Here is a 22,287-nt window from a genome sequence, read left to right as displayed (position 1 = left end):
ATTATAATCAGACATCAGCAGGTCTACCTCCCTGGGTTTGAGATGCAATAGGAGCAGCAAGAACTGGCTACTATGGAAGTGAATGGCTTTTTCAGGGGAAATATTCATGGTCTAATAATCTTTCTTCTTTGAATGGGACCATCCATAACATTTGGTAAAAAAATTTTTTTTAAAGTTAACAGATCCAAATGTGTTGGAAAGATAACTACAATCACATTACAGCTGTTATGATTTATGATACAGTGGCAGTGTCATGGAATTAGAAACTGCAAATATACATAGACCATCCACTCACCTCTTAATCACAAAACATCATTTCAGGATCAATCCCTCAATTACTAATCACTTTACACATACAAAAAACGGAATATTTCTTATAAATTATAACTAGCTGTTTACAGGTAAAAAATAATATATTATTTTTATTCTTTATTTGGGTTAATAATTACCTATGACAGATTTATACACAAAACATGTGGCAGAAAAATCTTCCATCAAAAACTAATTATTGTCATATAAAAGAAAGTTTAATCCTACCAATAAGAAAGTAGCAATCAATCTACGTATATATGACGTTCATAGGTGTAAAGCGAGCTCATCGATGGGAGCCATACTAGGCTTTCAGGTATGTGCCGGCAGATATTGGCTAACGTGTGGAATTACCACACAAGTGCTCCCTGCTACAGCAGAATTAAACTCAAATGTTACTGTTACACCCATTTACCATTTTCTTTATCATATCTATTTACCACTTTATATTTCTAAATTAGAGATAGGATCCAGTGTTAGACCAAACAACACCAAAACTGTTAAGTGTTCCTGAAGATAATCTTATCATGTGTGTGATACCATTACTGTGAGTTCAGTACCAATAGGAATACAGAGCATTACTTATCTTGTGTAAGTTACGAGTAGAGTCCACAGGTATAAATGGAGGGGATTACTGCACTGTAGTTGAAAATGATATTTGACAAAATGAGTTTGGTTTGAGTTTTGTATGTCATACTTGTCTGCAATTATGAACTATACTGAGAACAAAGTAACAGTTTTAACACTCTCTACAAGATAATTAAATTTATCTGACTGAAATGTTGGGCAAATAGAACACTAAACTCTCCCTTAACTGGTGAGCAGCCAGTCTGGTTAAAAGAGAATTCTGCTTACTAGTGAATGTTCCCTTAACCAAGCAAAATTCTCCCTTAACTGGATTTTTTTCTGATCACTTGTGCAATATTCTGTATATCAATTATGCTTCTGTTAAAAAATTGAAAAAAATGTAGGTCTCGTTAAGATGTGTGGTGCACTGGTTCTCATGTCCAAATATAACCAAATGTTCAAGGAAAATTAAGTTTGAACCATAACCGTACTGTTCTATTAGTATGGGGTTTCTTGGGCCAATGTTCAAGTAAAACCCAGTATCATCGGATCCATGTAGGATGTGGAGTTTAAATGGGCCCCATATTCTAATGAATCCTGATTTTTATGGAAAATGAACATTGTTCCATTTGCAATGGCCCATTGAGCCCCAAACATATTGACACCCTAAGCTTTAGAGCTCAATTTTCACATTACGTACATAAAAATGGTTCATATTAGGAAATGGGGACCAATGAGCCTTCTTACAATATACACGAGTACAGTACTATTAAGTAGACCCTTGTGGAGAATGTTCTCAAAAATTCTGTAAGAGTATCTCTTGTGGTTCTCCTAAATCCAGTTATTGGAGATTTCCTGTTAAAAGAAGTCCAGTTAATGGAGAATTTAGTGCGTTTGATTTCCATGGACGCAATGAACTTCTACAAAAGGAAAGGCACTAACACACCTGACATTTGCTATGATGATAGCTATCATTTATGACAATACCCAAGTGTGAACTGACAAGTTGCTTCAATAGTTCATTTTCATTTTATATGAAAACAAGTTTCTTAAAGCTTCAGCAGTGAGTAATGCTCACTTATTATCCTTTACAAAAATCTACATAAAAATAATTGTCACAACAGTGGCCCTTGAATGTAATTGTTAATGTGATGCTTCAGGAGAAGAGAAACTGACCCTTGCGACTCCAAACAAACTTAATGCCATAGCACTACACACTATGGAGCTGTGGAGAAATGGCATACTGTACAGTATTTGCACGTTGATCTTATCTCAGTGGTAATTTTCATCTGGTCTTTGATATGGTTGTCCATGTCATGTAGTGACAACTTTTAAATAATGGTTCAAATACTGCTAGTCATATTGAAGATCATGATTACAGATACTTTTATAATTATTCTCATATTAATACATACAATAATAGTTTTCATTAAGTTTTGTAATATGATATGTCCTCTGATATTTACAATGAAATAAAGTGGAGCTTCCATGCACAATATCTTACAATTAAATTTTTAATCTTCTATTTCACTTTTATTCCAACTGTTGAGTGACTAGAGTTACAATTTAGAATCTATTTTACATCTTAATATTAAATATCGGATGTTTATATTATGATCAAACATTGCAAACATGTAAATAAACATTATAGGCTTGAACAGAACCAAACAAAGCAGTAATAATTGCAAACAGATTTATGAAGAAGTTCAGTCACTGGTAACAGGTTGATACGAGTTACTTACATGTTAAAGATTACTGGTCATATTTACTGTTCCACATCTTTCAACAATACTCTTCATAGCACAATTGTTGCTTGCACAGTTTAGACAAACCTTTCCAGACTGAAACAATCCTTACACTTACAGTATTTGTAAAACATAAATGTCTTTTTTTTCTTTTTCTTTTATTCCTATCAATATCCTCATCTGCCAAACTATATTTAAAGTACTGTACATGAATATATTACAGTACAGTATTATTATTCTAAAATAAAGTTATTCGTGTCACTGGCAGAACAAATAAAATTCTAAAGCTACTCAATATACAGCAGTCACTGCTCCAGTGCACTTAAATAAAGGTAAACTCTTGAGACTATTGGACTGGACTCAGAAAATATTGAATAAAAACAAATAAATTCATTTTGTCACAGAAACCTCACACCTAATGTAGCTCTCTTTAAGGTAAGGTTCATCTAAATAATTTCTAGTGATATTTATATATATATATAAAAAAAAACTCAGTCGTCAGTACTAAAGAAAGATAAAGTAAGGTTAATGAGGAATGTTGCATCCTGAGTTAACACAACAGACAACACAGCAAGGATGGTTTACAGCACAATTGTCTGCTCGTCATCAAAGTAGAACTAATTTAGAGCTAGGATCTCCAATATACAGGTAGTATTCTATAAATCAAGATTTAACTTATAATCATCAGATTTAGATTATAAAAAAATGACCAGAAAATCATATCCTTCTCACTCACTCTTTTGGTCTGTAACATTCCAAACTAAACCACTCAGTCATAAAGGAAGAAAAGTATGTAATAAAGAGTGTATAACATGTGACATTCAATGGTCAGCAGTGTAGGTATAAAGCTCATTTCCTCAATGTGCTTGAGAAGTGTAATGGGCTTTGAATAATGTACTGTATATCCATGCCCCGGGAATGTGGCCAAGACTGACAACTAGCAACTATAAATATATACATTGTTCTCAACGTGAACATTTACAGCTCATTTGTGGATCCTATGTAGCTCATGGGATTTTCCATAAAATAAAAAGTACTTCCATTATCAAGGTACAGAATTTTTGTACCACCATCTTATGTTACACAAATCAATATCCTAGTTCAATATATATTATAACATTTCATTAAGTATTTAAACAATACTGATTCTGATTTACAGCGAGATTCTAAGAATTATTTTTAAAGGTTATAGGTAAGTGGTACATGCCTTTACAACATTGAGGCCTATAAAACACAATTTATCATCCAAAAAACTAAAGCAACTTCATTTTTACAATGATACATTCCAATAAGTTATGGTTATAAGTGTAGAGATACAAGTAAATATTTTTCAAGATCTTGCACCTATATATATGTACCAGACAATACAACAAGAAGCTTTTTGGACAAAACTCGCACAGATTCAAGAGCCTCCTTCTTTCTTTGATAATGAAGCCTTTCAAATCTTCTAACAAGCTAGGGTATATTAAGTCAAGAAACTTTTGGTGCTGATCGGTCAGCCACATGTTTGGCTCTCCTCAACGTTGTTCCACGTTTGATCTGATCTAGCAGCGACTCCCGGAGAGCGGCTGAATCGGCACTGCTCTTTTTCTCAGAACCCAACGTCTTGCTCGCAATCCACTGCCGTACTTTTGAGGCCTTTTCACTTGCACCCGATCCTGAACGCTGGACCTGAGCTCCTGCAGCACTTCCATTTGGATGAGGTTTTGGGTTGGGTGGAGGTGCTGCTCCAGAGTTAGACCGAGAACGAAGTTGTGGTGATCCTGGGGAAGTAACCACTTCCACTCCTTGTTGCCTCTGTGAAAGTTTTTCATTTAACGACTGCAGAAATGCTTGTTGATTTGGATCCTTGTTAATTCCTACACCTGGCTGATAAACACTGCCGTGCATGCCATCGCAAGCATTTATTTGTTTCAGAAGTGGCTGTTGCTGTAATTGAAGTAAATTAGGCTGGCTAAATGTTGAATGTTGGTAGATTGTTGTCTGGTATGGCAATTGCTGATGTTTGTTTAAATAAATATGGCCTTGTTTGTTTGTTGGAATCACTGGATGATGCGTTGGAGACTGAAAAGGACTATCCATAGCCGTGCCTTCTTGCACAGATCCTAGACGAGCGCGACTCATACGTGGCGACTGGCTACCTTCCCTAGTTTGCTGATGATATTGTTTCTGGGTCTGTTTAGATTGCTGCTGTTGCTGACTGTTCATCTGGGAAGCAAGTTTAGCATTTAATGTTGTCATTAAAGATGCTCTGGCATCTTCTAAGGAAACCCTTCGTTCTTCCAGCAACTGGACTGCCTTGTGTGCCGGTTGGTTGCAACGCAAGGACTGTGATCTCCGGTGACTTACTGGAGATGGAGGCTGATGCTGACTCTCCTGTAGTGTTTTCACAGTATCACTCACCGTCATTGTACGCTGTTGGAAACACTTGTCTTGGATAGGTGCTGGAGGAGCAAATGGATCACAGATGAATCTTACTCCTTCTGGAGTAGTTAGGTCTGGGTCAGGAGTTGGATTAGCTTCTTCTGTGCCATCTTCCAACAAGAAAGCTGGAGGAGGGGGAAGATTTTCAAGTGATCCTACAGGAGTACTAGACTCACTGTCTGTTCGTTGTAAAGGGCTACCATTACTACTTCCTTGACTGGGGCTTGCACTTCCACCAGTAATTACACTTCCATTCACACTGCTACTACCGCTAAGGGTGCTAGTGGAAGAAGTCAGGTGCGTGGGCGAGTTGTTGAGACTTGTGCTTGGAGAACCTGGGTTGAGATCTGCCAAGGAGGTGACAGAAGGAACTGTTGTTGTGATAGTGGTGATTGATGGTGTTCGACGTACAGGAGGAGGAGGTTTTTGTCCGTGAGAACCTGATCGTCGCAATGTGCCGCTACGTGGTGAGCCAACACCTGAAAATGGTTTTTAAACATCAAGAGTAGGCAGCTATCAAACAGGGAGGTACTACCACCTGGGAAGATATTGGAAGCATAATGTGTTGTCTAATGGTAGACCCTACTGCCATATGGCATCACAAAAATTGTGACCAAGTCCCAGGTTGCTGCTGAGACTTTCTGCCTCATTTACACACAATTGCAGGGTCTGTTTCTCTTACTTAGACAACACAACATACTGTACATATATCATTTCTCACTTTTTTTTTTAGTTTTTGTATTTATTTATGGTCCTTGATTAATATTATTATTATTATATTTTTGCCCCCAGGCTCTGATGTGGGTCATTGACCTGTGCCCAGGAGTGCTAAACCCCGTAAAAAAAAAAAATGGAATACAGCTCCTCCCCGACATATGACGGGGTTAGGGACCCAAATCCAGGTTGTAAGTCGAAATGGTCGTAAGTTGAAAATGCTTAAATAATACATAGAAAATCTAAAATGGGTCTCTTTTTCTTCTCAGCACCACAAAACTCTCACTTTTAAGCTTGCCAGCCATTTTAAAGTGAATTACAAATGAAAATTTTCTCTGTGTACTGACGTTGGGACTCGAAAATACGTAATTTGACAATTTTGGTACGACTGAGGCAGGTTGTAAGTGCGAGTGGTCGTAAGTCGAGTAGGTCGTAAGTCGGGGAGGAGCTGTAGTTGCAGAAATTTTGAAAGCATCAGACTATGTTGGCATGACAACAATGACTGAATTGACTTATGCAATTATGATGGAATGCATACTGTTCTAGCTGAATGACTGAAGAACATGACTGAATACTTACCAGGGAAAAGGTTATGCACTTGAACATGGAAACTATGGGGGCCTGAAGCTGTTAGATCAGGTTATGAAAGTTGTGAAAAAGAGTGATATAGAAATTGATGAGATGGAGTGGACATTGAGGAAATACATTTTTGGGTTCATGCCGGGCAGGGGGACTAAGGCATTGTTTATGACCAAGCAGTTACAATACAAATATCTAGGAAAGGAGGAAAATCTGTAATTTGTATTTGTAAACTTAAGAGATGTAATTTGACACAGTAGGCAATGAAAAAGTTAAGGGTTGAGGGAGTCTCTTTTTCTGAGTGATTAACATGGTCTGAGGGCTTGAGAACCTCTGTGAGAGTAAATGGCGAGGGAAATGTTAAATTTGAGGTGAAAGTCGGTGTCCATCACGGAGTCTATCTTGAGTCACCTTCTGTTTATCATGGTGTTAAGAGGAGCTACTGAGAGAAATTATAACAGATGTGCCCAAAGAGTTAGCAGATAATATTAAAGAGGTTGTGGAGAAAATTAAGAAATGAAAAGATGAAATGGAGTCGAAGTGTATGAAAGTGAACATAGCAAAAGCAAAACTAATGAGTAATGGCATGGGTGAAAGACCTGTCTTGGAAAATGGCCATGTAATGCCAGTAAGAAAGGTACCTGTATTGAAAATAATCTGATAGTATAAATGGCAGACTGCAGAATGTGCAGATTATCATGTGGCCTTAGCATGGTTGAAAATGTTCAACAGTGGAGACATATCCCTGGATTATGTCAACACGTTTTGTTACCAGGGTGACATGTTCAGTGCTGGAGGTGGTGATAAAGCTGGCTCAACTGTAGGAGTCAGAAGTGGCTGTATGATGTTTATGGAGCCGTTGCCTTTATTGATGGTGAGAAGACCTTCTCCTCGTTTGAAAGTAAAGTTGTATGCAACAAACGTGAGAAGTGCGATAGCTATTCCAAAACCTTGCCTCTTGCATCTGCACAATTCAGCATATTCACAAATGCATCCTCTTCCTGCTTCTTAGTCTTGTAAACATCTCTCTGGCCCTATGCTTGGCCTCCAAGTACTCCACTTTGTCACCATCCATCCTCCATGCATTACTAAATCACCCTTTCTCTGTTTTTATTCTGTCAACTTCATCATGCCACCACAATGTAATTGCATTCCTAACTGGGCCATTCGTCCAACCACACATCTTGTCTGTCGCACTCATCAGAACATCCTGTATTTTGGACCAGCCTCTCACTACACTACCCTTCACACTATTGCTGGCCGTTTCCACTGTTTTCAGCTTAGCATAAAATGCTTCTCTTCAACTTCCACACTCTCCTCTTCAATACATACACCCTTTTTATTTACCTGCATCTTCTAAGCAAGCTTAGCAACATGTCACACAAACAATTAGTGCTGCGACACACATTCTTCCCCTTCTATAACCTTTACATTCCTAACAAGCTTTTATCTAATTTCCTGACAAGAATGTAGTTTATCTGGGTTTTATACCACTTGATTAATAAATAATTCAAGTGTCCTTTCTCCTTCCACATTCCTTGTACTATAGTTTTTTCCACCTTGCATGCCTTCATGACCCTCATTTAGGACACCACCTAGTACTACAATCTTTTCCACCCAGCTCCAACACTCTATGCAACAACTCATCCCAGAACTTGTCCTTCTCTTCCTCCCTCAGCCCAACTTGTGAAGTACGTGCAGATATGACAAGTCACCAGAATCTTGCTAAATATTCACTTCAGAACCATAATTTTCACATTCACCCTTTTCATCCTAGGCATTTTCTCCACCCATTTTTAGCAATCAAGATCTGTACACAACCTGACCCAGAATTACATCCCTTCCAGGAGACTTTGTATCTGTCATTCTTAGCAGTGATCAATCTTGTTGAACCACCTTTCTACCTCATTACTTCTATACAGCTAACACTGAACTTTCTTTGGTTCAATGTTTCCACCATCTCACCTGCTGTTCCTTGCACCAAAATTAATTCTTCCAGCTCTGAACCCAACTACTATATCAAGTTCCTTCACTTTAATCACCAGCAGTTTTCCCTTCAAGGAAACAATCACTTCTTAAAAAGTAAATGGTATATTTTATTACTTTTTAGCATGAAAATACCATTAAAATCACACCTGAAAATTGTAAATATCAAATAGAAATTAATTTGCCTCTCCTGTTGTTTTATAAATATAAAATATATAAATGAGATTACCTATACAATGGATAGTGTGTGTGTTATATTATCTACATCACACCATATCTATATATCACAAGCCTCATCACCATCCTATTTCACAGGACCTTCACAATTTGCCTTAGGTCGAGTACCGGTACTGTACTCAAATAGATCTAACAAGTCCAATAATTTCTTAGTTTTCTCATAAGAAAACTCACTAACTAAGGAAGGAGCAACCCTTCAAAACTCACTTGGTGTTGGGGTTGTAGTATTAATTATTCTTCCAGATAAATAATAAAAAAAAGCATAAAAATAAATAAAAAAATAAAAAAATAAAATAAAATAAAATAAATTTATGAATTTTTGCTAAAAAGGAGTTGCACAGTACAGGAATATATGCTCATCAATACCCTGCCTCTAACAGTCCAGTCTAAGGTCATTTGTGTACAAATTATAATTTAAGCACAAATCTATGCCTACTGACTCTAAAGTACCTTATCAAAAAGTTGGGAACCATGTTATTCGGTTAAAAAATACACAAGATGAGTAACACATTGAGGCTCCTAGAACATAACTCCACACATTACCCAGTTTTAGTAAGAAAAACAACATGCCCTCCTCACTATCTCTATGATTGACTGACAGACCTACCAAACCATTGAACTTTTTACGAAAAAGTGAGTCAAATAATTCTAGTTGCCTGAAAACTTTAGGTGAATATGAGCATCATGTGAGTACCTGATTGAGAGAGGTGTCTGCGAAGGACCACCCTTCCTGGCTGGTAATGTTGAAGGGGTTGGTCTGAGTACCGGCGCAGTGTGCAGTACTTGCTTGCATCAATTTCTAGAGCCAAGAATAGTTCAAATGAATAAAAACAATAAAAAGGGATTCACTAAAAATGCAAAACAAAAAAGCATTTAACTTAAAAAGCTCACTTGCTACCAAAATTATGGTAAACTGGACATGCAAAAATTATATAACAGTTTTTAGATTAAAAAATATAAATTTCAATACAATAGTAACATTTTACAAGAGTTCTTCATTCTGTCAAACGGATTTTAGTATGTTTTGAGCTAGACACCTACAGTAACTTTTTTGTGTAATGGACTTACAAAACAAAATTTAGTTTGGAATTCAATCCCAACATATTTTATACAGCGAGATAAATATCTATAGGTAGTGTATTGATTAACGCGATTTCAAATTCTGGTCATTTTAAACCCGAGTACAGCAAACGTTCAACCTATAAAACCCAGTTGCGAGAAAACCACAAATTTTCACTGCTAAGGAATGTCATGTGATCACAACATGGTCCTACACTGAACTACCATGAACTCTATCCAGCCAGACCCATGTGACCCACACCAATGCAGTGGCTATTGTCTTGATTCATATTTTGATTTACAGTAAACCCTCGATAACTCGGCATTTGATACTCAGAATTTCATATAAACTGAGGCAGCAAATTACCTGTAAGTGCTACACAACAGATCCTTAGTGATAAAAGTATCCCCGTTACAATCCAGTAAAGTGAATAATCATACAATAATACACAACAATCCTAAATTAAAACTCTTTGTATTATCACTAGCCCTTCAAATGCAATTGGACCTAAGCAGAGAGAAGGATAGTCAACATCTCAACTAGGCTGTAACGTAACTTCTGGGCTACTGCTCCCGTTCAGATAACACCTCCGCGAGTTTGGCATAGAAACATTTTGCACTTGGTCCCATCCAACCAGAGGTTGTGAACACCAGAGGAGTGCAGCTGCCCTGATCAACATTCCAAATATTCTCCCCATATGCCCTGATCTTGTCATTCTCGTTCCTCCTGTGTGCAGCATCCAGAGTTAGGTTACAGTGACATGCGGCCATGGGATCGAAAATCCTTATGTCAAAGAAGTCTCGCTGTCCCCGCGCCCAGAATCCTTGAGCACTGACGTCCAAGTGGGATTCGTTGGATGTGTTTGAAGTCCTGTGACGGTGGTTCTCACCATCCAATGGAAAGGGGGGGGGGTGGTTCCACCATGACGTCGTGGCAGGTTTCCCCACAGTAGATTTGCTGTTAGGCCTCTCACTTCGCCATGCCTCATGCATACGAAGCCCCCCTTTTTTGCACAGCATAGCGTGATCAATGTCATACGATGGGCCACAAATGCATTGGGAGGGCAAACCTTCTACTGGCCTACCGTACCTTAGAGCAATGTCATCTCTGAATTCTTGTTTATTAAGGATGAAGCCTTTTGCCCTTATCGGTAATGTTGTTAGCCAGTCTGAAGCGCTCACCTCCTGCACTATAGCTACTTTTTTTTTCAAGTTCTCTGGCAATTGCTGCAACAGTTGTTGCAGTTTATCTCTTTGGGTGTGCTGCCACTCTGTCGTAATGGACCATCCAATTTTGTTTAATTAGTTGGTTTCCACTTACTACTACTACTACTACTTTGCTGTCACTCGGAATCGAGTATGACGATCATTCAGCTATGATACGAGTTATTAAGGATGTCACCTTGGTTGGCAAGTTCTGAGGTGACTAAAGAGGCTGATACAGGACCCCACATGCACACACAAACACATGAAAGATATATATTACTAATACTCTTTAGTAGCTTCATACTCATAGCTATCCATGAACATGACACTTCAGTTTTAGTGAAACATGTAATAGCGGAATGTAAATGTCCCACAGTACCAAACAAGACAGTACTTTCATCTTTCTAAAAGCAAAATAACTTCAAATAAAAGAAAGGCCTTTCTGCAACACATTGAATAACCTTACTGCTCAGACAAATTGCAGGCTAGCTGAGTGCAGTCTTACCATCAGATACAGTAGCACCTTCCTGTTGCAAATTTGGTTGTGACCCATTGCCACTAGATGCGAGAGAAATGTTAGACCCTTCAGGGTTTGTTACTTCGCTGCCAGTACATGCTGAGTTTCCACTTACGACACCACCCCCATCACCACCACACAACTCTGCCATATTGCTGTATACTGGCTGAGGCACAACTGAAATTAATACCAGATATAGCAATCAATAATGTTTTTAAGAAATAAATCATGGGTCCCACCTATGATCCTAATGGCACAGAACAAATTTCCAACTATCAGAGCATGGTGGATATTTGTAAACTTTTCCACATATTTATTCAAAATCTACGATTCAAAATGACTAATCATCCATTACAGAATGTAACAAAGACTTTTATAAATAGGAGTAATAAGAACAATAGGAAATCTATCACCCAGAACTGAATGTCCACGGTGTCAAAGTTTATGAAGCACAACTCCCAAGCGTCATGTCGAAAAAGTGCATTATCCATGACAACAACGACAAATGAGGGCCCTATTGAGGCGTAGGTAATGTAGTGTGCGGAGGTTTACTGGGACACGTAATGTGCTTTATTGTCACACACTTTAAAAAATGGCCGTTCACATATGAAGCCAGTTAACAGTTGTATGTGGCTACAAATGAGGTATGTCACAGTCTAGGTGTTAAATATAAAAAATTTTGGTAAGCATCAAAAAATTAATGGTATGATTTTTGAGTTGCTAACTATAGGTAAATATCCTAAACTATACAGTACATGTAATAGCATCTTAAAACTGATAAAGTTTAAAACCAGCAATGTCTCAAGCTGTGAAAAAAACTTACTCATATCAGGAGCTGCCAAGTTAAAATCTGGCACCATTGGCACCATTTTATTCGAGCCAAACTGTGACATTGCTCGCTGTGGCTGTGACTGTATCTGTGGCTGTTGTTGATGCTGTTGGTTACGAATAATGGGCTTCTTCTCTGGTACAGCTGGACGTTCAAGTGATGAACAACGATTTGGCACGGGAGGCTTGGGTTTACCCTGTTGATGGAGAAGAAAAAGTTCCTTGGTCATATTAGTATGTTCTGCTTCTTGTTAATATATCTATATTAATAGTGAAAACATATAGCATGTCTACAGAGATGGATGGTCGCAAGGCACTTTGACACAGTGGCGCCGATTGAAACATTCCGTAATGTCTCAATACGCTCATGTTGAGTGGCGGGTCTTGTTGTCATTCTTGCTATATCATGACACGACAAGTCAACTTCACACCACATTCTTGTGTCTACAAATAACACACAGTCTCACGGCTCATATTGTAGAAGGCCCACTCTATCACCACCAGCCAACTTTGTAACACGCCTCTCCTGAGCTTCCTGTTCAAGTTAACAAATAATAAGCCTAGTTTTGTATCAACGAGTTTATCTGAAGGGAAAAGACGAAAGGATAAGAAAGTAAGATATATTTATATACAAGTACTGTACCACAAATATCCCTCGTTTAGTTTTTCATTTAACATTAATTTGGCTGGAATAAATGTTTTATCTTCTTTACTTCTCTATTTCTAGTTTTCCCCTTTCCTTTGAACTACAGTACTGTACTGGTATAACAGATCTCTTTCACAAAAGCTATTTCACAGTATAGACTGAAGCAACTCTCATTAAATGTATTTGAGAGTCAAGACAACGAACAAATTTCTTCAGCAAATATTATGAGACCTAATAAGAAGCAAGATACAGTAAAAGCAACAGAGTAAAGGTTAGATCCCTTTTTCTCTTTGAAAATGAAGGGTATTTTTATGTAACTTACAGATGTTGTGAGGCTTTCCTGGCTGGAGGAGGAAAGGTTGTGATGAAGTGAAGTACGAGACGATCGTCGAGAAATAGTGGCAGTGAGGCCAACCAGGGGACTCACACACCCACTTTCAAGCTGAAAAATTAAGATAACAGACTTTTAGGATATAATTACTTATAATTTCATCAACATGAATGAATGAATAACAATAAAATCAAATAAATTTGTTCTCAGTCTTAAAATAAGAATGAAAATACGGAAAAATATAAATGCACACAAACATAATATCTTTTTCGTACATCCCTCTTTATCATAGAAAAACATACAAGTAATACAGTAGAGTATTTCTACCTCAAGACAGACTGGGCTACAAGGTTGGGAACAGATCTGGGGAGATGCCAGGCCACCACGTCCTTCTGGAGGCTGAAATGTGTACACGGTCAATGGGGGTCGGTCTCGCCCCTTCTCGTATGCTGCAAAATAAAATACAAAACTAATAGAACATTTGTTAGCAATATAGTAAGCCATGTTTAACTCTCCTAGTCAGGGTTATTCTTTTACCTGTTTGAGGAAACTTTCTAACAAGTATCACATTGTACTACATGCTCTGTGTGTGTGATCCTTGAATTTAAACTTTGAACCAGAGAAGTGCCTCTCTCTAAATAGTCAGTGACACCAAAGAGACCTTCTGTGTACTCTTTGAATTCTAAGAGCACAGTGTCCAGTGACCAGATCGCCCAGTCATTCAAAAGGAAGATCTCTGCTGGCCCTGAGCCATCTTTTAATTGAAGCTTGAAAACATTCTTTAAACTTCATGTGATGAACAACTCGAGGCTGCTGTTGACTAAGAGGTTCTTTCCCTCCACACATCACAGACCCTCGTGTACAGTCGTGAGTGATTCCTCACTGTGGCTCTCTTGGTGTATCATTAAAAGAAGCCCAGCCTCAGAGACCTCCCAATTGTCTCTCAATAATGTGCAATACTGAGTACAGTACAATACTGCTTCTGTAAAATCTCAGCAAATGTACGTCATCAATGCCATATCATTCAGTGAAGCTCTAACAGGCTTAAAGCTTTAGTGAAGTCATTTCATTGCATATACAATTTAAAGTTCTTAATTCATCAGGGATGAGTTTGGTTCATGAAACAATATTATGGGAAGAGGTCAACTGGGGACCATGGTTTAAAAAGTGGGAAAAGACAAAGCGCCATTACCAGAGGAGATGGTGTGTGGCCTGTCTGAGAGAATTGGTGCAGCCTTCTGATGCAGCGAGGGATCAGTGAGGTTGGGCCAGGTAGCATTGGATGTGGCAGGTGATGGTGTGCTGCCCTCAGACCCACACGACTGCTCTGACAACCCTGATGCCTGGAATCAAATCATCAATTACTAAATATTTCTCACAATTAAAACTATTTTTACAAACTTAAGAAATTCAAAAAATTTTAAAGAACAACTTTACATATATATACAGTACAGTAGGGTCGGGATATATCACGAGATAGGGTCCAAGGATTTTTGCTATACTGTATATACTAAATCACGATATATAATTACATGTAATCAATGGGGAAAATAGGGTTAGGTTCTGGAGGCTAATAAAAGTGACTAAACTTGTCATAAAATGGGACAGTCAAAAGTTAGCAGAATATAAATTGGATTGCTGGAATCCTTGTAAGGCAGCAAATAATTTGAATACAGGTACAGTAGGGTCGGGATATATAGCGACTTTATATAACGATCTCTTTATATCACAGCTACAGTTAACATATTGATAATATATAGCGCAGTGCAGTGTCGATTTAAATAAAATAATCTTGAATTACACCTAGTGAACTTAAAATTTTATTGGTGAAATTACTGCATCAAGCTTGGGTCCCCTGAAAGGTGATTTCTCCTCCATCCCCACTTCCTTCTCTTCTCCCTGGGTGTGAACACAAAATATTTATGCAGGGGCAGATCCAGGTGGGGGGGGGGGGCAAAGGGGCCATGACCCCCCCATGTCAGCAGAAGGGAGGCTAACTATCTTTTGGCCCCTAGAGATGAAACTTTTCTTTTCTAAGGAGCGGAGTTAATTACTTTCTAAGTACAGTACCTGTACTGTACACTACCATCATGTCCATGCAATATTCCAACACATCAGTATTCTTGTGTTATTTAAGCAAAAGATTCGGCTACTGTCAGGCCCAAAGTAGCACCTAGTAGACGTGCAGATTTATATTTTACTAGGACAAAAAATGACAGATCACACAATGTTTGTATAGTTGTTTTTATTGAAAATACTTTTGCACTCACCATGTTAATCGTTTTATATATTGCAATGAAATATTTAAATCATTAATATACAAATTATTTAATTAATTTTCTTAATTACTTCTCTTATTGATCTCATACACAGCTCTTCCTCAAATCAGACATTTTTCCTTACTGGAATCATGGGAACCTGGAGGATCTCCTGCTTACTAATAGTTAAAGGTTTACAATATAAACCATTAAATCAACCGAACTTACGTCAAAATGCTTTACAAATGCCTTGGCAACTGCTAACCCCAAACTCCCTATATTAATGCCTCACACCTTTGGTACCCCCCCCCTCATCCTCACAAAACTTGGATATGTGCAGCTGCTACATCAGGTATCCCCCAAGATTGGTGCCCGGATCTGCCTCTTCATGTAGGAAAAAATGATGACACTTTTCAAAATTGTACCACAAGCACTGGCAACTGGCATTGAATTTGAACTCCTATTGAAGCAGGTAATCATGACCAGAGCTGCCCAGTTGTGTATACAGTGCTGTGGTCATCACTCCCTTAGGTTTGCTACACTTACAACATCAGTCATACCTGGGAATTGGTTTGTATGACATCATTTTTTGTCATCATTATCTCCACAAGGAAATAATTTAGGGTGTGCAAAAGGCAAACAAATAACATAAGTGTTTCTCCTGCACTATTTAACAATGGTACTGATCTAAAATTACTGTACAGTACAGTACTGTTAAATTACCGTGAGTATTGTACTAAACTTCTTTCTGGTAAATTTTTTCCATCTTATCAAGCAAAATTGTACAGTACAGAACATACTAAATACTCTGACACATGATAATAACTAAGTCACTTAAATGAAACAAAATTAAATTGTTTGTCTTTTGCAGCTTACTTTCTCATTAATCATGTAATTAATTTTGCTTCTATAACAAGGTATGTTGCAGGTGTTAGTATAGTACAAACTATCAGTGGAAATACTTGTACGGTATTTGAAGTGTCATTATTAAAAGGAATTACTTTTTTACATAAATCTTAGTTGTACATAAGTTAATATACTCAAAGAGTCAATATGATGGTGTTTCTTTAAACAATTAAAAAGGAGTTAAGGTTGTTAGTGCTCATTAAACACACTGCCTGGTGAAGAAACAAGATTGTCACCACAGAAGACTGACGGACATAATGTGATGAAGCATAATATGTTACCACATGTACCTGGAGGGCAGTTGAGGTGTGAGGGTGTGAAGGGTGGCAGAGGGTGTCCTGCGAGGTAAACCCTGAGTCCTGCGATGACACACTCACCAGCCTTGTGCCCTAGAGACGATAACATAACATACTACTACCACAAAAAACAAAACTCAGAAGAAATAAAAAAAAAAAAATAATAATAATAATGAATTTACAATACAAAAAGTATATTATTGAACTAGGAGAGAGTTTATGGCTTATGAAAATAATTCAGGCAAAATTAACATTTAAGGAATAAAGAATGTTGTCATTTAGATATACTGTACTAATTAAATGAAAATTAATAAAACTAACTAGACACCAAAAAACATATAAATGTAAGAAAATGACAAAAGGTATAGATTTTCAGAAATTACAGTACATCACAAACTTTGTACTGAGAGAAAGCATCATAGGAAAGTTATTGCTAAGCTAACAAGGGTCTACCTCCATTTATAGTAACACTGAAGCTCTATTAATAACACAGTTTTTTATTTGTGGTTTTATAATTTGTTCATTACAGACATATTAATTCCCATTGCAGAAATAAGAATCGGAAGCAAAGAAAAAAACAAGTACGGTTATAAACTTCCCGAGAACCAGCAACAGCGTCAAGGTCAAAGCCAGTGTTTGTTTGTGAGGGGCATCAATATGTTTATGAGAGATAACAAGAGGCACACTGACATAACCTAACATTTTTTTTTTTTTTTACGGGAATAGCCCACCCAGGCACAGGTCATCGACCTACAACGAGGCCTAGGGGGGAAAAATAAAGTAAAACGAAATTAAAAATATAATTTTTTTTGTATTAATCTGCACCACGAAGATGCCGGAAAACCAGCTTTTTGAAGAGACAGATTGTATAAGTATTTTAACACAGAAGAAGGCAGAGCATTCCACAGCTTGGCTGTGTGAGGAAAGGATGTACAGTACTATAATGGGTTATTCTAGTGTGACCGACATCCAATTCTCCTTTAAACCAGTTACCCGGTATCTTGTGATTAGGCTAGAACCTTGTTACTGATCCCCATGTAACCAACTGTTTAAATAAAAAAAAACTAAGGTGTATATGAATACATGTGGGTGGCTGTACATGTGTACAATGGTAAGCAGTAAGGATAGCCCTTATAAAACCACCAAACACTCCTTCAGTGTTGATCTAGGTTAATTCAAATTTAATCATATCTAACATCCGATACTTATTTCTGGAATGGAAATCACGCTCAATAATTATAAAAGAAAAAGGTAAAAACACTAAACATTAAGACTGTGCAAGGGAGCCATAGTATTAGCGCAATTAATTACATTATTAGTACAAATTTATTAAAAAATAAACGAATAGTTAATATTTATAAAAACTAGTATGAATTCCAATATATAAGTACAGTAGTAAGAGAGCAGAAGAAAAACACTATTGAAAAGATGTGATCAACTGAAGCCTCTACAAGTGCAGTAAGATACAGTACAGTACAAACATGACCTTCTTTATCTCTCACTACTAAACTCACTATGTTACTGTCAAGCAAAGAATGAATCTACAGAATATTGCTATTGTGAGGTGCATCTGAATTCTTGTACAACAGTTTTTTCTTATTTTAGCAGTACTTACCTGTTTCTTGTAAAGGTTTAAAAGAAATTAAAATCATTTTTATTTAAGTTTACAACACATACCTAATAATAGGTGTCTTCTTAGATTGACAGTAACTTAATTCCATCTGCACCTACCTGTTGCTTGCTTTAGTGGTTTGTGCTGTAAAATGTCATTACATTAAGAATAAACTGGAGAACAGCAAGAAATAATAATAAAATATGAAACAAACCTGGCTGACAGAACGTGTACGGTTATGGTGTGAGGGAGAATGTGTGGAGGAGGAGGAGGAGGAGTTGAGTGAAGAGATGGAGCACATGGAGGACTTCCGAGACCCAAGAGAGGACGGCGACGATGGAGGAGTCTGCCATGACCACTGAGTCTCACCGCCCTTGATATCTAATAGCACCTGAAACAAATATACAACATCAGGGTATATCTCTCCCCAGTGAAGAATTTGTTGTAAAAATACACACCAAAACTATACACAGACGCCTCATGTTACAGATAATTTTCCAAAATATTATGCCGAGGCATAGTTTAGTATTATAATTTTTTGTGAACTAGGTTTTCTGATTATTTTCTATTCCAAGCAGCAGTTATTTTGGCAAGTTTGGGGAGATTTTCTTGTACATCTTTATGTATTATCTACCGGTATGTAAGAATTTTCTAGAATGTACTGCATCATTTTTGCTATGATTTGCTTACATATTGAAAGCATTAGATCATTCTAGAATTTTCCAGGCATATCTCTTTCCGACCTGTAATGCCTAGATGGCATTAGAATGCTCTATGCATCGAACAAGAGGAATATAAGTACCAGAGACCTGCCTTGGGAGAGTGGTCGCCGGTTCCTACTCAAAGTGTAAAGTACAAGCCTAGTGACAGCTAAAGATAATTCTTGTTCAAGCATATTGTGGTATTGTTGTGGGCAATATAAAGTGAAAAGACTAAGGAATTGTACATTGGTAGTCTGATGTTCGTCTTGAATACCCACAAAATGTTCTACACTACTGAGGGTACACACAAACACTTGTTATCTTAAAAGTAGGTTCTATTCTCGTACGGGAGTTACATATATACAGAGGGACCCAGGAGCTCGCTTCCACACCACAAAGACTCTGTCTTCACTCTCTCTCTCTATCTATGTATTACTGCACGCTGGCCTGTACAGATGCCAGCATTCACAAGCTGAATACAAAAAGTATAAATATGATAATTTATATACTGTACATAATATGGTGCACAATAAATGGGAATATTACATAGAATTAATACATGTTCTGTAATACTTTACTATACATAATTAATGGAGTAATATAAGAGCAATATAATAATACACAGCTGAAGGTACTACTTTGTGTCCATATCATACAGGTAGAGTGCTGGCCGTATATTCAGCCACTCCTCGACTTACGACCTACTTGACTTACGACCATCCGGACATACGACCGCCCCAGTTGCACCAAATTTTTTTTTCAAATTACGTACTTTCGAGTCCAACGTTAGTGATTGCAGTGTGTACTGACAAAATTTTCGTTTGTAATTTCCTTTAAAATGGCTGGCATGCTTAAAATTGAGAGTTTTGTGGTGCTGAGAAGAAAAAGAGACACCCATTTTAGATTTTCTATGTATTATCTTCGCATTTTCGATTCACGACCTGGATTTGGGTCCCTAATCCCGTCATAAGTCAAGGAGTGGCTGTATTTCAAGTGAGAAGTCCAGTTGTAAGGACATACCCTCTGAGCAGTTTTGGGAAGCTTTAGCAATTATTAAAGAAGACTACAGTTCACAAGTGCATTTGTAACCTGGTGGAAATCTACCTGCCTGTTGCTTTGTCTGTACACCGATACCAATCATCATGAAATTACCGGAGATTGGCGGGACAACTAGAGGCAATTCGCCGACACTTGTGATATATCTACTGCTCCTGTATATACGGCCTAGCCGCTGGTAACCAGTAGAAGTGAGTAAGCATGAACAAGGGAAAGGAGGGAGAGTTGCTGATGGTACTGCAGCACCTCCAATATTTTTGGTTACACATTGCACCACAGAGTATCTAGGACACCACCAGAATTAATATTCAGCACCCCTGGTAAAATTTGGTTTCCGTAGTAATGATTTGTAAACTGTCGAGGATACTGTACTGTCAGAAAAGTTTGTTCTGAGCTGTCAACACAGGCTACAAAAAAATTATTTCCAAGCCGAGAAGTTAACAAGTATTACCTTACAACCAGTGGAATAAGGTAAAATTTACCCAATCTTGGCTATAACTCATAGTGCCCGAGGCTGACATGGAGGAAAAACAGGAAGATGTCCATAATGTGCTCTGGCAGACCAGCCAAGCAATGTAACTTAATTTGTACTGTATAAAGCTATAATAGCAGCAAACCTTGAAGTTTCATAAGGAGGGACAGCTTCTCCATACCTGTATTTTCTTTTCACCTTCTGACTTAAGAACTAACAAACCTCTTCAGATTCTAAAAGCTTCCAAGTGTAAATCAAGACGGTATTTGACGAGCAAAACTGTGTGCATGTGTGGGTGGGGGGATGTATGTCCACCCCCGAGAGCATACCTGTTCCCATGTTTGTTATTTAGAATCACTGTTCTTAGGTACCCTTAGTATTATAAACAAAATCTATTCAGTAAGGTTTTATTAAACAATCAAATCAATAAATTTTAATGATCATTCAGCGACAGATTATTGCGGGGGCAAATGATTGACTGCACTGGCTGCAATGACTGGCCACACTGATTGACCACAATGACTAGCACAATGATTGACTGCACTGACTGGCCACATAGACTTGCGCAGCAACTGACTGCACTGACTGGCACACAAATTGAAAATACGGACTGGCACACCGATTGATCCAGTAATTAAAAACTTCCAGATACGTACAGTATAAGCATAAAACATCAAAAAGTGGCACATCATTGAAGAAACAGCGTTGTGGTATTTCCCCCAGGTAGCCGCTACACTGTTGCGTCACCCAGGTAGCCGCTACACTGTTGCGTCACCCAGGTAGCCGCTACACTGTTGCGTCACCCAGGTAGCTGCTACACTGTTGTGTCACACAGGTAGCCGCTACACTGTTGCGTCACCCAGGTAGCTGCTACACTGTTGTGTCACCCAGGTAGCCGCTACACTGTTGCGTCACCCAGGTAGCCGCTACACTGTTGCGTCACCCAGGTAGCCGCTACACTGTTGCGTCACCCAGGTAGCCGCTTCTCTGTTGCGTCTGCGTGCCGTTGCAGTTCGCGTCACCCGGTAGCTTCTGCTACACTGTTGTATCGCAGGTAGCCGCTACACTGTTGCGTCACCCAGAGTAGCACGCTACACTGTTCGTCACCAGGTAGCAGCACTGTTGCGTCACCGGTAGCAGCTACACTGTTCGTTACCCAGGTAACCGCTTCTACAGTTGCGTCACCCAGGTAACTGCTACACTGTTGTCACACCCATTAACCGCACACTGTTGCGTTACCCAGGTAACCCGCTACACTGTTAAATCACCCGGAAGTGGCAGATTACGGCTGCGTCACCCAGGTAGCCGCTACACTGCTGCGTCACCCAGGTAGCCGCTACACTGTTGCGTCACCCAGGTAGCCGCTACACTGTTGCGTCACCCAGGTAGCCGCTACACTGTTGCGTCTCCCAGGTAGCCGCTACACGGCTGCGTCACCCAGGTAGCCGCTACACTGCTGCGTCACCCAGGTAGCCGCTACACTGCTGCGTCACCCAGGTAGCCGCTACACTGCTGCGTCACCCTGGTAGCCGCTACACTGCTGCGTCACCCAGGTAGCCGCTACACTGCTGCGTCACCCAGGTAGCCGCTACACGGCTGCGTCACCCAGGTAGCCGCTACACGGCTGCGTCACCCAGGTAGCCGCTACACTGTTGCGTCACCCAGGTAGCCGCTACACTGTTGCGTCACCCAGGTAGCCGCTACACTGTTGCGTCACCCTGGTAGCCGCTACACTGTTGCGTCACCCAGGTAGCCGCTACACTGTTGCGTCACCCAGGTAGCCGCTACACTGTTGCGTCACCCAGGTAGCCGCTACACGGTTGCGTCACCCAGGTAGC

General features: G+C 38.8%; 1 protein-coding gene across 1 annotated transcript; it reads right to left on the bottom strand.

Moving 5' to 3' along the window:
• Positions 1-416: 416 nt before the first annotated feature.
• LOC121860216 (serine-rich adhesin for platelets-like) lies at positions 417-18,611 on the bottom strand (the record flags this gene model as incomplete). The annotated part of the gene is given in 9 exon segments (XM_042357298.1): positions 417-5,524; positions 9,256-9,360; positions 11,332-11,520; positions 12,167-12,368; positions 13,140-13,259; positions 13,476-13,597; positions 14,341-14,491; positions 16,603-16,701; positions 18,435-18,611. Coding segments are annotated over 9 exon segments (2,598 nt in total), but the record flags the coding sequence as incomplete, so codon positions are not given.
• Positions 18,612-22,287: the final 3,676 nt, after the last annotated feature.

This window comes from Homarus americanus, unplaced genomic scaffold (assembly GCF_018991925.1).
Source record: "Homarus americanus isolate GMGI-L3 unplaced genomic scaffold, GMGI_Hamer_2.0 scaffold21914, whole genome shotgun sequence".
NCBI classification, from domain to species: domain Eukaryota; kingdom Metazoa; phylum Arthropoda; class Malacostraca; order Decapoda; family Nephropidae; genus Homarus; species Homarus americanus.
This window is presented reverse-complemented; position numbering and strand designations above follow the sequence as displayed.